The sequence below is a fragment of the Pantherophis guttatus genome, chromosome 1, assembly GCF_059756535.1.
Source record: "Pantherophis guttatus breed Tessera chromosome 1, ASM5975653v1, whole genome shotgun sequence".
In the NCBI taxonomy this organism is placed as follows: domain Eukaryota; kingdom Metazoa; phylum Chordata; class Lepidosauria; order Squamata; family Colubridae; genus Pantherophis; species Pantherophis guttatus.
In genome coordinates this window covers 336,839,277-336,853,539 of record NC_142063.1, presented here as the reverse complement: position 1 = coordinate 336,853,539, position 14,263 = coordinate 336,839,277, and the positions used below count along the sequence as shown (strand labels likewise).

Below are 14,263 nucleotides of genomic sequence, written 5' to 3'. Positions count from 1 at the left end.
AAAGTCCACAGGCTGCTCCCTTTGATCAGCTGTAAAGGTCCGCAGTCAGACCGCTTCGAGCGCTATTTCTCCTTTTCTTATATTTGCTTAGTCATTCTATGGGATTCTCTCTTCCGCGCTATAATTATTCCCCCTTTTTTCCTTCTGCTCTTGTATCGCCGCTGTTGTAACTCACTTGTCTTTCTCTGATTCGCTCGCGCGTCCCATTTGCCGTCTCTGTTGTAGGTGATCTATCTGACAGTCACTCGGATTTGCTTCCACTTTTTGCTTCGATCTAGGCGGGCGCCATCCCTCCTGTCCGCCGATAAGGCCGACTTCTTCTCCACCAATTTAAGAGGTCGATCGCTCGACCTCCCTGATGACAGCGCAACACCAGGGGGCTTCGCGAATTCCTCTTTAATTTCCCGATCCCTCCAAGTTCGGGAATGCCCCTAAAGAGCAATTAATGAGGAAATTTGGGTTTCAGAGACGGAGCCTCCGTTTCCTCACCCATTCGTGATGACGTCACCGCCGGAAGTCCAGCCAGCATCTCTCGGAAGTCCAGCTAGCATCCAGTAAACCAGTAAATGCGTGTAATTTTGATAGAAGAGTCTATACTACAACAGGGCTTACCTGTAGAGATGTATTAATGTCATGATATAAAGGCCAAACTTGGAAGTGATATTATACTGCATGGAATCTTTTAAGAAAACACTTTGAAGTGGAACCTGCAAACTTTATAAAATGTCTTCAAAACAAATACTAAATGTTCATGACTGTATACAGAGAATTGTTGCCAGTTAGTTATAGGGCTATCCCCTATAACAGTGATGGGGAACCTTTTTGGCAGTGAGTGCCAAAACCGGAACATGCTGGGGCGCAGCACCGGAAAGTGGAAGAGAGCAGGTGGCCAGTGGGCATGCTGGTTTCGTGCAAAAACCACCAGCAGCAGCAGCTCCGAAGAGGAACTTTAAATCTCCCCTGTCCGGCCCTCTCCCTGCCTTGCTGGCTTCCTGGAAAAGGCACAGGAAAAAGAAAGTCAGGGGAGCATGTTTGCCGGTCAGCAGTTCTCCTCAGGTCGGCCAAATGGCCTCCACATCTTCAGCGGTCTAGCCACTAAAGGCAAGAGAGCCGGGTCCATGCTTCCCTCCGGCCCCCTTGAGGCTGCCTTTTCCCCATGACGCTTTCTTCGCCAACCAGGGCGTTCTCTATCTGCCCCCTTTGCCTGCCACGGAATCTCCCTCTCCGGACCGGGCTAACTCCGGTACTGGCTCCCACTTTGCCACAGAGCCACGGCTCTCCTCTGCCCCTGAGGGAACCCCGCCTGAGAAAGGGCAGCCTGGCTGAGGCGGCACAGGACCCAGTTGCCTCCCCAGAGAGCCTGCATTTGCGCCTCCTCACCCTTCAGCCCGTGCCTTCCTGAGCGGGGAAGCTCCTTGCTGAGAAGCAGAACTCGGGGGCACGCTATGCCACTGAGCAGGCAGGCAAGACTGCTCACTCGCCTGCCTCTCCCTTTGTCTTTCTGAAGTGGCTGCCACCTCAGCCACCGCTCACGGGTTCAAGCCAACTGCGGGGACCTTCTTTTTGGCTCCGGGTGGTGCTGGCACACCGCCTTCGCCTCCTTCCCATGAACGTGCCGGATCGCCTGCCAGCCTGCCTGTCCTAATATAGTGCGCTCTCCCCAACAAATCCATGTGGATGTGAGCAAGCGGAAAACTGGCTTCGCAGGGGCGCAGCGGGCGGGTGCCTTCTCAAGGCCGGCAATCGAAAGCGGGTCTTGGGCTGAGTTGGCTCGGATCAGGCTCTCCGGCGGACTGGGATCGTGTTTGTTTATATGTGTGTGTGTATCTGTAACAAGGCAAGAGAAGCAAATTCGCCATGGAGTCAACTGGCCCTTAAAAGCCAAGCACTGCGAGCCCGCAAAACACGCTCTTTCTGACTCACGCAATCCGTTTGTGGTTGTGGGAATCCAGTGCTGTTTCCAGTGGGTTATAGAAATTGGGCTGCTCCTTCCCACCACCCTACTTCTGGTTTCTTTGTTCAGACCTTGCCTGTTAAGTGGGAACGTCATGGCTGTTGGGTTTGACCTGGAGGATCGTGTGAACGCAGCAAGAGAAAGGCTCCAATTTGGGTGCTTTCTTTACCCCTGAGTCAGAAGTCCAGAGGAAGCCGGCGGCGCGGGGAGAGAGGTGGACGGGGAGACTTAAAGTTCATTTTTGGAGCTGCTGCTGCTGGTTTTCGCGTGAAGACCAGCTATCCGGCGCGCACATGTGCGCCGGCCACCTGCTCTCTCCCAGGGTCCAGCCCATGCATGTGCGCAGGAGAGTTGGTTTTCACATGAAGATGTATGCCAGAACCTGGAAGAGCAGGTGGTGACGGCTCGCGTGCCCACAGGTTCGCCATCACTGCCCTATAACAGTGGTTCTCAACCTGTGGTTCGCGGCCCCCTGGAGGGCTGCAATGTCATCACAGGGATTCCGCAAAGGCTTGAAGAAATGTTATTACCGTGTTTCCCCCGAAAATAAGACCGGGTCTTTTATTTTTGCTCCAAAAGGTGTATTAGAGCTTATTTTCTGGTTAGGTCTTATTTTGGGGAAAATACAGTACTAAATGCACCCATCCGGCTGACAATCTTAACTGGGGCTTATTTTGGGGGGGGGTAGGGCTTATATTACGAGTATCCTGAAAAATCATGCTAGGACTTATTTTCCGGTTGGGTCTTATTTTCGGGGAAACAGGGTATTTAAATCTTAAATCTTGCTGGTCCATGGCCACAAAAGGTATTTAAAGCGGGTCCATGGTGAAGAAAACGTTGAAAACTACCACCCTATAATGTTAAACCAATGTTGATCTGCACAGTGAACACAGAAGTAATAATTGGTTGCACAGACAGTCCAAGTCTTACTTTGTTTTTTGTTTCTACACACTGCTGGAAATAGTGTCATAGCGATGTATTAACTATAAGGTAAAGTGGTTTTCTGGACAACAGTGTATAAACACTGTCACCTTTTAGGAAAGGGTTTTTTGTTTCCCAACTTTTTTGTACAGCCTAAGATCTCAGAGGTTATAAAGCCCTGGAGGTTTTCCATCCTAGTACTAGCCAGACTTGACTGTCTTTAAGTTCTGAAGCCAGAAAAGGTTGACCAGGCAATATAGAGCAGGGGTCTCCAACCTTGGCCACTTTAAGTGGCCAAGGTTGGAGACCCCTGATATAGAGGATTCCAGTTCTGGAATTAACCATTTTGAATGTTTTGGAATTGGTCCAATCTTGAAATGCATATATTTAACGTTGGACCAATTTCAAAGCAATCTGAATTCTCTGTAATGGAGTGTTTTACATATTAGTTGAGTAGTTAGTTGGTAAATTGAATAAATGAACAAGGACACAAATATAAATAAGACCAGAGTCCTGGGAAATTTTAAATAATAATTCCAGTAGGTGCAATACATTACCAGAAAGGTTGCTTGGAGAGTCAGATGATGAATCTTTTTAACTGGGAGGATTCCAAAGTTAAAATTTCCAGTAAGCATTTAGGCAACCTTTTCTTGCTTCCCATGTCTTGTAGTCGTTCACTCTTCTTCCCCATTCTCCTGAAAACATTAACCAATTGGATTTCTTGGCATAAAGCATGAAATGACAAGCTTATTCCAATCCTTAATATTGGAATAATTAAAGTTCAGGATTTAAGATGATTATTTCAGTTATGATCGTGCTCCAACTATTCTATATGTTCAGTTCCTCCAGATAATGAAGTACCAGTAGATGAAGATGAGCAATAAATGAACAAAATGCAGTGCTAATGAAACCTTGCTTATACACAAACAAATAACAAAAGAATGACAGTGATGGCAGCCCGAGATTTGACTGTTCGTGAGGAGTACAATATATAAAATACATAGTAAAATTAAAAAGAGCTTTGAAGTCCATACAATGTTAAGACTTATTGTACTGATTCCTTTGTTTTACTTTCTTGCCTGCTAATAAAAAATCAGAAGAGGAAAATGAAATATAAAATAACTTTTAAATCATTCAAGAGTAAATATGTATGTATTTATCAAATAGCTTGCCCATCTCACAAGTGATTCACCACTACTAAAACTAGTAATTGCCTAGCTTTAAAGGAAATGAGGCATGGCTTATCAGAGCAAGGTTGTTATTAACATTACATATATTACATACTTAGATATGCCAAATTTAATTTGCTGTGTTTTGATAAAATAGTTGTAGGATGCTTTTGAACTTTTTTTTTTACTATTCACAAAATAGCATCTTAATGGAATTACAATGAGTAGCATTTTAACATATTTTTTTAAAAAATAAATTTGATTGCACAACCTTTTTGTAGTAAAGAGGGATATGTTTATATTTTTAAAAGCCGTTTCTTTGTTGATCAAATGCTACAGGTGATTGGCAAAAAATGCATTAGAGAATATTGCAAAATACTTAACAACTAATCTGAAATTGGGTTTTTACCAATTAATGTTACTCAAATATGCTAGCATTTTCCTCTAAGACTTTAGGTGGGATAAAAACTTAACATGAAATTCACTATCATGAATAGAGAGAATAGATGTATACTATACAATAAAGACATTGAAGGAGGGCAAACTAGTATAATGAGGAACTGAAATAAGCATACCAACCAGATCCATTCACTTCGTAAAATATGATGCTTGCCAGGATCAGGGATCAGGGATGTAACAAATTACTTTCCGAGACATATTAAGTGGACCTACAGCCAATTTGTTTGGCCCGCATGAAATTATTGCAAAGACCAGATATCCTTGTATCCAAACTTAAAAAGTTGGAGCTGGGGCCTTCGTGGGATGTTTTAATCTGTCCTTCCACACCATGGAATAGGACTGGAAATGGGAAGAAAAAAAAAATAAAGGTAGTCCTCGACATACGACCACAATTGAGCCTAGAATTCATGTTGTTAAGTGAGAAACCCGTTAAGTGAGATTTGCCCTATTTTACGACTTTTCTTGCCACATTTGTTAAGTGAATCACTGCAGTTGTTAACTTAGTAACATGGTTGTTAAGTGAATCTGGCTTCCCCATTGACTTGGCTTGTCAGAAGGTCACAAAAGGGGATCACATGACCCCCGGGACCCTGCAACCATTCTAAATATGAACCCAGTTGTCAAGGGTCTGAATGTAAATCACATGACCAGGGGATGCTGCAGAGGCCATAATTGTGAAAAATGGTCATAAGTCACTTTTTTCAGTGCCGTTGTAACTTTGAACAGCCATTAAATGAACTGTTGTAAATCACGGACTTCCTGTAAATCATTTTTTTTTTTAAATCTTGGGAAGAATTGGTTTCTAGGGTCCTTTTACCAGGAAGGTGGGCTCTTGGCATAGGGTAAAATACTAATAAAAAATGTATTTTGGCCGAAGTAGCTTGAAGAAGGCTGAATGAGATTGCAGATGAAAACCCTAAAGGGAAGATATCGGAGACCTGTGCACTATTAAAAGAAGTAGAAATGTTGCTGAAATGGAGCCTATTAAACTACTCAGTGAAAAATCCAACAGGACATAGGCTCATAAAGCTCATGGCCTTTGCTGCCGACATGCCTACTACGCTCAGTGTGAGAAATCAGGTGAGCTGGATTTCTTAGTGCAAGAAGGCAAATATAATGCAGTCAATATACTTGAGGTCTGGTGGGATGACTCTTATAATTGCAATGCAGCAGTTGTAAAGAGCAGGATTAAAGGGTAGGATTAAATATTGTTATCAGAAACACAAAATATCCATTTATTTTGAATGAGTTTAAATGTTCAGAATCAGATGAATTGCATCCTGGGCATTGAAGGAATGTGTGCATTATCATTGAGAATTCTAGAGATAACTGGAAGAAGATGATATCTTTAAAGAGCAGAAAGGAAGATATGGGGATCAGGACTGATGTTGTTACCTTGTTTGGTAATGAAATGTCTTCAAACCACCACCACCACCACCAAGCTCACAGAGCACGACAGAACCCACAGTGGACTTGTCAGCTTGATATTGGTACCTGAGAAGATTCTAAAGAAGATAGTAAGCCCCTTTTACCAGAAGTGCTGAGACATAAATTGGGGCCATCCATCCATCATAGATGCTTTTATTTGGATGAAGTAGGGATTGGAGTTAATTTGCCTAAATGACCCCTTACATCTTTCCTGTGAGGATGTCATCTGCATAATGATGCTCTCCTGCAAATAAACTGACTTATGTAATAGTATAATTATGCAAAGATGTAAATCACAGCAGAAACTTAGTCAAGTGCTTGAGAAGTTTGTTGCATCAAGATCTGGTAAATTGATCTTGCATTGTGTTTTCAGTTTGGGTAAACTATGCATTTTTGGTATTTGAGAAAGTACTTAACTGTTTTTCCTGGACAATAAGTTGATTACCTGTCATAGGAAACAGACTACGAATTAAGGCTGTGTCTGAGCATTTTAATTCATTGTCAGAGCCATAAGAGTGTACGGTAATTATTGATGGTTAAGAATTTTAGTATATTTCTTGCACATGGGAGTTACAAGGTTTTAAAGTTATTTGACATCTTTGTGATAAAGATTATTTTATTAAAGTTTTCCAATGGTAACTACAGTGGACAGTTAAAAGATGAGGAGGGTACATTGATTAGAAGGACTTCTTGGCCAGAAAGAGAATCATAAAATTAAACAGGCTTGATAATTATGCAAGAGGAAAACTTAGACTAATTAGCCTCTAGCATATTTATATACTAGCATATATAAACAAACATATAGTTCATTACATCTTTTTCTTGTTAGAACATTCATTGCAATGCTGTAAGCGTGACTTTGATATGTAAAATTCCATTAAGGTTTCGAAATTAATGTCAGGTGTATGTGTTTAGAATTTGGGAGGGAAGTAAATGTTGATTAAATCTAATCTCTGCAAATCCCCTGTATGTTGAGGAACAGCTCACAGAAAATTCTGGATATTCAACTATAGATGTGAGGAACCTCTGGTCCTCCAGATATAATTGAATGGCAGTTTTCAGCAATCCCAAATACTGCAATCATTGCTGAATATATTGAGAATTTGAAGTTCAACAATATTGGGAGAGGGCCACGGCATAATTTGTGGTAGAACAGCATAGAGGCAAGAAAGAATTGTTTAAACTTTTATTAATTGACATTATGGATTTATTCTTAGGCAAAGATTTTGAAAAACTATTAATAAATTCTTAAGATTGTAGCAATAACAGCATAGCTCCTAATTGCCCTGGCTAAAACAATGCCTCTGTAATGAAGAAAGCTTGGAATAACCATGATTATTGTCTTTAGATTAAGGTACAGGTAGCCCTCGATTTACAACAATTCATTTAGTGACTGTTTACAACAGCACTGAAAAAAAGAGACATGATCAGTTTTCACACCTACGACCGTTGCAGCATCCCCATGGTCACATGATCAAAATTCAGATTCTTGGCAACTGATTCATATTTATGATGGTTGCAGTATCCCAGGATCATGTGATCACCTTTTGTGACCTTCTGACAAGCAAAGCCAAAGGGGAAGCCAGATTTACTTAACAATTGTGTCACTAATTTAACAACTGCAGTGATTCACTTAATAACTGTGGCAAGAAAGGTCATAAAATGGGGGCTAAATTCACTTAATAAATGTTTCAACAACAGAAATGTTGGTCTCAATAAGTCAATGACCAGCTGTACTTTTAGATTTTTTTTTAAACTTTATTTTTAACTTTTGTTATTTACATTAAAATGTTTAGAGACAATGCTTATGTAACTCATTATCACAAAGGAAAAATTGCCACTAAGAAATTAGAGAGGAATTTTAGAAATCATGAGTGAGTTTACTTCTCCAAATACTATTCCCTGCCTCCCAGAAGATTCAAATTATTGCCAAGTGCCTAAGCAAGAAACAACTAATGTGATTTAATATAAAGCACAATATTTATTCTAGGCAGTTGCTTCCTTTTGTCTTCAGATTTGATGTGGAATCCTATAAGGTAAAAGTAAAGGTTCCCCTTGCACATAGGTGCTAGTCATTCCCGACTCTAGGGGGCGGTGCTCATCTCCGTTTCAAAGCCAAAGAGCCAGCGCTGTCTGAAGACGTCTCTGTGGTCGGCATGTGTCCGGCATGACTAAACGCCCAGAAGGCGCACGGAACGCTGTTACCATCCCACCAAAGGTGTTCCCTATTTTTCTAGTTGCATTTTTTACGTGCTTTCGAACTGCTAGGTTGGCAGAAGCTGGGACACGTAATGGGAGCTCACTCCATTACGCGGCACTAGGGATTCGATCGACACTAGGGTGTCGACCTTTCGATCGACAAGCTCAGCGTCTTAATCACTGAGCCACCGCGTCCCTCCCTATACTGTGGATTATATCTTCAAATAGGCATCATTCTTTTCTTCTCCCCATCTTTAAATTATAAATTTGAGGCACCCCTACTCTTCCCAGTGGCATCTACCAGCCGAATGATTCTGGCAGAAGATACTTTGTTGCAGGTCCATTAGAGAGTTTTATCTGGTGGGCTCCAGAAAGAGAGCCTTTTCTGTTGCTGCATCCACTGTATGGAACATCATTCCCCCCCCCCCCCCCCAAGATTTGCCTGGCCCCGGCCTTGATGGCCTTCTGTAAGAGCCTGAAGACTTGGCGTTGCCATCTGGCTTGAGGATCGGAGAGTGCTGCAGAGCCCATACAATGGTTGCGCCCAAATAATGCATAGTAATGGCATAGCTGTTTACATATTAGCTGTACTTGATTTTCTTCACTTAGCTGTAATTCATTGTTGAAAAGCAATTTATTTGCTCTCTAAGAACCATAGCTGCAGAATAGTGCCAGTTGAGAAATGTCTTCAACGTAAATTGGAATGGATAATTGCCATGCCTCTTAACTTTCTCAATGCATCCATTTGGGGTGGGTCAGTCTGAAAATGTGTTATTTTCTGATATTTGAGGAATAAAAGAAATTTGGAAAAAATGATTTTAGAAATCTCAAAACTTGGAAGGCTTTGTCAGAACACGGTAAAATTGTTCAGCGGTTGAATGTGCAATATCTAATGAACAGAATAGTAGCTCAGGGTCTATCCGTTCTACTTTAATAAGAAGGTATTTAATACTATTTAATACTATTAAATAAATATCGTCCTACTTGTATAAAACTAATCAACTAATTCGATTAATTAAATCAGTGGAACAGTTTGCCTCCAGAAGTTGTGGGTGCTCCAAAACTGAAGGTTTTTTAGAAGAGATTGGACAACCATTTGAAATTTTATAGGGTTTCCTGCTCCAGGAGGGGGTTGGACTAGAAGACCTCTAAGGTCCCTTCTATTTCTGTATTCTGTTATATTGTCCTAACCTTGCATTTGAAACTCTTTTATTGGATAGCTTTTAAAAAGTTATTGGAGTATCCTGGCATGAATAGGGAAGGGAGACATGGCAAAGATTGCTTGAACTGGCATTCCTTTAAACTATATTTCTCCCAGAGACTGCTGTTATTTCCTGACACCAAATTGTGTGTGTCTGCAGCATTACACAAAATTGCTTATAGCCCTGTTCATTTTATACTAATAGAATACTAATAAAAAAAGTAGACAAAATATGTTAAATGTTTACTTTTTTGTAGTTTCTTGAGTTTTCTGCTTGTTTTTAATACTTAGATTTTCAAAAGTGTCATACATTGGAACAAACTATTTAATTTTACAGAAGTTCCTTCTAGGGTTAAAAATTCAGTGAACATTTTCCAATGACACAAATACTTAAATTGAGATTTTTTAAAAAAATAAAATACTTTCTTGCTCCTTGTATTCTTCTTTGAATATTATCCTATATTAAATATACCAAATATTAGTTCTGAACCATCAAGAAAAGTTGCTGAGATCTAGAATTCATTGTAGTATAAAATATATAGTTAGCTTGCTGGATTTGGTAACGTTCATTCCCAATAAAGACAGTAGATAATAAAATTCTCCTGTGAAGATTCTATTCAAAATAATCCCATATGATATAGCCAGGTATGTTAATTGAAGGATTTCAGCAGATTATTTTTCTGTGGCCAATGATTCTAATTCAGTAATCTTTGATTGGCTAATTGTAGCCTATGATTTTATATACTGTAGTATCAGTGATACCATTGCTTTCTAAATTTTATTTAAATAATTTGAGATGTTTAAAGGGGAAGGCTAGTTCTATTCTGCATAATATGATTTTAATGGGCATTTTATCTTAGGACAAACAACTGATCTAACAAATGACAAACATGGATGTTTTCTAATTTGTGTAGCTGAATTTTTAAGGTGTTGGGGCTGCTGGTAAAATACGGGGGAAGCAGAACAAACCAAGTTTGGTTTAATCTATATTTAAATTAAGAATTAAATTAAATAAATTAAATTAAGAATACAAGAAAGTAATTATGCAATTATTCTTTTGTATACATTTTTTTTCTTCTGACAAATTAAAAATTACCTGCTAGTGGAAATGTAGGGGAAGCCTTTTTTGGTACTCTTTAAGCTAAAATTATATGTAGCACTTAAAATGTCTGCATATTTTATGCTCAAATTGAAAAAGCTATATATAACTGACACATTCTACAAAATACTATTGTTTTTCTTTTCGTTTTCTAGATGGAATGACTCTTCATTGTTGAATGCATCCTGCCTATTTACTAGTGTTTACCTGTGGCAACGCCTTGTCTTTTGGGTTGAAGCCACTTTGTGGCAGACTGAATTGTGTATCACAAAATTTCAAAGGAGCTTGACGCAGAGGAGACAGCTGGATCACGTTAACCAGACATCACAGCCACAATGGTGCTGTCACAGAGGCAACGAGATGAGCTGTGAGTACTTGAGAGTATCAAATTTTAACGTTGACTTTAGGTCAAGTTTTATCTTGTTGAATTAACACCTACTGCTAAACACAAAGCAACAATTTGACAATAAAGAAAAGTGACAATGGTGACAATTCGTAAGGAACAAAGCACATCAGACTCCTTCCAAATTCTAATATCTGGTTTCATATGGGGAAGTGACTAGACATAGGATGGCAAGAGAGGGGGAGCAGCACATTTTAAAGCAATCTTCCCAAACCTGGACTCACTCTAAATGTGTAAACAGCTTCCAGAATTCTTAATAAAGATCGTATTTATTATATCTCAAGTATTCTAGGAATTCATGCTCATAAAGTTGGAGGATGTCAAGCTGCCTTATGCTTCCATCCAAAAGCTTGAGGAAATTTGAACCATATTAAGATATGCTGGGGTTATTCATAATAAATGTGAGATAATCACACATTTGGCAAATTACTGAAAGGAGTTTTAATTTGCTACGATGCCCAGTTATGGGCATATCCTTGTTCACACACATTCATTGTTAGCTCTTTTTTTAACCATGGTTTATTAAACATAGTTGGCTGGATACAAAACAGGTTCACCTAGAATTAAACCGAGTTAGTATAATATACTTCAATTCCAGAAAAGGAATGGTGCAAAACGTGAGCAAAATAAAGGAATCACTTGAAGACGTAAACATTTGGAGAAAAGGTATAAGGACTGGCTTCCTTCTTCATCAAAATTAATGGAAGAAACGCAGCATATTTACTGTATCTATCTAAGGTCGTAGTAAAAGATCAAGATGATTTCATATATTTTGAGAATAGCTTCTATTACAGCATGTTCATTTAATTGATTTATTAACCCCACCAAGGCTGTGATTTCATTGTGTATGTTTTACTGTGCCTTAAAAATAAGTTCATTTTGTAACCGAGTAAGTGTTCCTCTGGAAGTGGCTTTTGAAGTAGCTGCTTGAGGTCCTCCCAAGGTCTCTGGGTTTATGATGAAGCAGCTGTCTGAGCCTTCAAGTGGCTATGGCTGACTCATAGCTTTAGTTATGGATCCAGAGGGAACACACCATACTGTTCGGTGCCGTGATTGAACAACAATGCAGAACAATCCCTCCACGCAGTCTTGTTGAATGTATTGGTAAGTTCCATGCAAGACTATCTGCTCATTAAAGTAAGCTGAGTCTTCCATCAACTATTGACAGAAGAAAATAATGTTGACTGAGTGAGGCATCTTCTGTGCTAGAAATAATACCACAGAATTTGCTTCTGCAGCGTTCCCAAGTATGTGGGCGTTGTAGTAATGCAGTCTTTCACTTTGCTCAACTCCTATTCTGAATGGTGTCGTATGCCTACTGCTGTGTTAATATTTGTCAGTGCTGTGTTCACTTGCAGACTTTTGATTCTTTTATTGCAAGCCATCTTGATTGACCTTGATTGTAGCTAGAAAGATGGAGTGCCTGTTTTTTTAAAATAAAGAATGGAGAACATTGTGGCTACAGCACTTCTGTACTTCAGGAACATTAGTCTAAAACAATGTAGCATGAATTTATCCAGGATCCTTTTTCTTTTCCTCATCCACTTCACATTAACTTTGCACATGGATGAGGTTGATCATGTCATGGGAACAGATCAGAAACTCAGCCTTCCCCTATTTTATGTCTTCAGGGTGCGTTGGGCTTCCACCACCAAGCTGCCTCTGCCAGCATGATGAATGGCTGGGGAAGGCTCCAAGAAGTGATGCTGACTATTGCATAGTATTGCAGTGCTACCTCAGTGGCATTTCAATGTCACAGTTAATTCATCACATTACACCAACCTTATCTTAATCATCTTTTTTATGAATAGCTCACAAAATTTCTAAAAGTATTTTTAGCATGACAGTGTTTGAGAATGGATAGCTCTATTTAACATAGTACAGGTCCTCAACTTACGACCATAATTGAGTCCAAAATTCACATTGTTAAGTGAGAAATTTGTGAGTTTTGCCCTGTTTTACGACATTTCTTGCCACATTTGTTAAGCAAATCATTGCACTTGTTAAATTACGGTTGTTAAGTGAATCTGGCTCTGTGACATTGCAACCGTCATAAATGTGAATCAGTTGTCAAGGATCCAAATGTAAATCACATAACCATGGGGATGCTACAATGGTTATAAGTGTAAAAAACATTCATAGGTCACTTTTTTCAGTGATGTTGTAACTTTGAATGGTCATTAAATGAACTGTTGTAAGCCGAGGACTACCTGTAGCTATGTGTTGGCTTCTCCTATCTAATTTAGTCCAGATATATAGGACTACAACTCTTACAATGCCTAGTCATCTTGACCCTTAGCCAACACATCAGGAGGTGGTTTACCACCTTACATACCTTACAAGGATTATAACTAAACATGGTGTTACATGCTCTTTACACTGTCACATAATTCTATACCTGAAGTGGCTTTAAAAAAGGAGAAACTTTCTTGGTCTGCTACCAAGAGAATCACAAAGGAGGTGCCAGGTTGAATGATTTAGTGGCAAGACTTTGTAAACTGGGACAATACTACTTGAGAAGGCATCTGACAGTCTTCCAGCTAATTAAATATGGCAGCACATGCTCAGGTGACATTCCATTGACTTCCATAATTGGCAGGCTGCCTATAGAACGTCTGACTCTTATAGACCGAATTCACTGGTAGTTTCAGAGGCACAGCATCTTCAGCTAATCTTAATGGAGGGTGTTTGGGAATGTTATCTTTGAAGACCTTGGATCCTAGGCTGTTTAAAGTTGAATAGACTCTTATTACCATTTTAGATTCAACATGAAATCAGGAGTTATGCAGAGTTTATTTGCTTGTTCCAAGATGTCATATGCAGTAGGGGTGTGTGTGTGTGTGAGAGAGAGAGGGGGGGGGAGGGAGGGAGGGAGGAGGAGCTTTCAAACAAGTTCTGGATTTAGCAAGGCAGTTTTGTTCAACAAGGATGTTACTTCTTGGCAAAAATATTGCCGTATACAATGAAGAAAACCGTTCTGCTAGCTTGATGACTCAGCCTTCCATCCTTCCGAGGTCGATAAAATGAGGACCCAGATTATTGGGGGCAAGTTGCTGACTCTGTAAACCGCTTAGAGAGGGATGTAAAGCAGTATGAAGCGGTATTGTTGTTGATAGTCTCTCAGTAGTAATCAAAGGGTTAGTTAATGGCCAGTTAATTGCTGATCAGGTTGCTGTCCTGGTTCAATAAACCATGTAATGCCATTTCATTTTGGTCACAGCCTGCCAGCCATCATAACCCTTTTGGAGAATCGGTGTCTTTTGTCCTTATTACTTCAGCCTGCTTTTACCAGCTTTTACCAACAAATCCTTTGGAATAGAAAAAGCTTCTTGTTTAGACTACAGAATAGCAATATGCATCCCTTACATCAATGGTGGAATTCAAATTGTTTTACTACCGGTTCTGTGGGCGTGGCTTGGGTGTGGCTTGG

The 14,263-nt window shown here is 39.9% G+C and overlaps 1 protein-coding gene across 2 annotated transcripts in view; it reads left to right on the top strand.

The window, feature by feature from the left end:
- The window catches only part of PAFAH1B1 (platelet activating factor acetylhydrolase 1b regulatory subunit 1), a 74,737-nt gene that overhangs the window by 26,215 nt on the left and 34,259 nt on the right, over positions 1-14,263 (top strand). For both annotated transcript variants that reach the window (XM_034420779.3, XM_034420780.3), the window contains exon 2: positions 10,586-10,797. In XM_034420779.3, coding sequence (XP_034276670.1) covers positions 10,766-10,797 — 32 coding nt within the window. In that variant the 5' untranslated portion in view covers positions 10,586-10,765. The remainder of the gene's footprint in view (positions 1-10,585; positions 10,798-14,263) is intronic.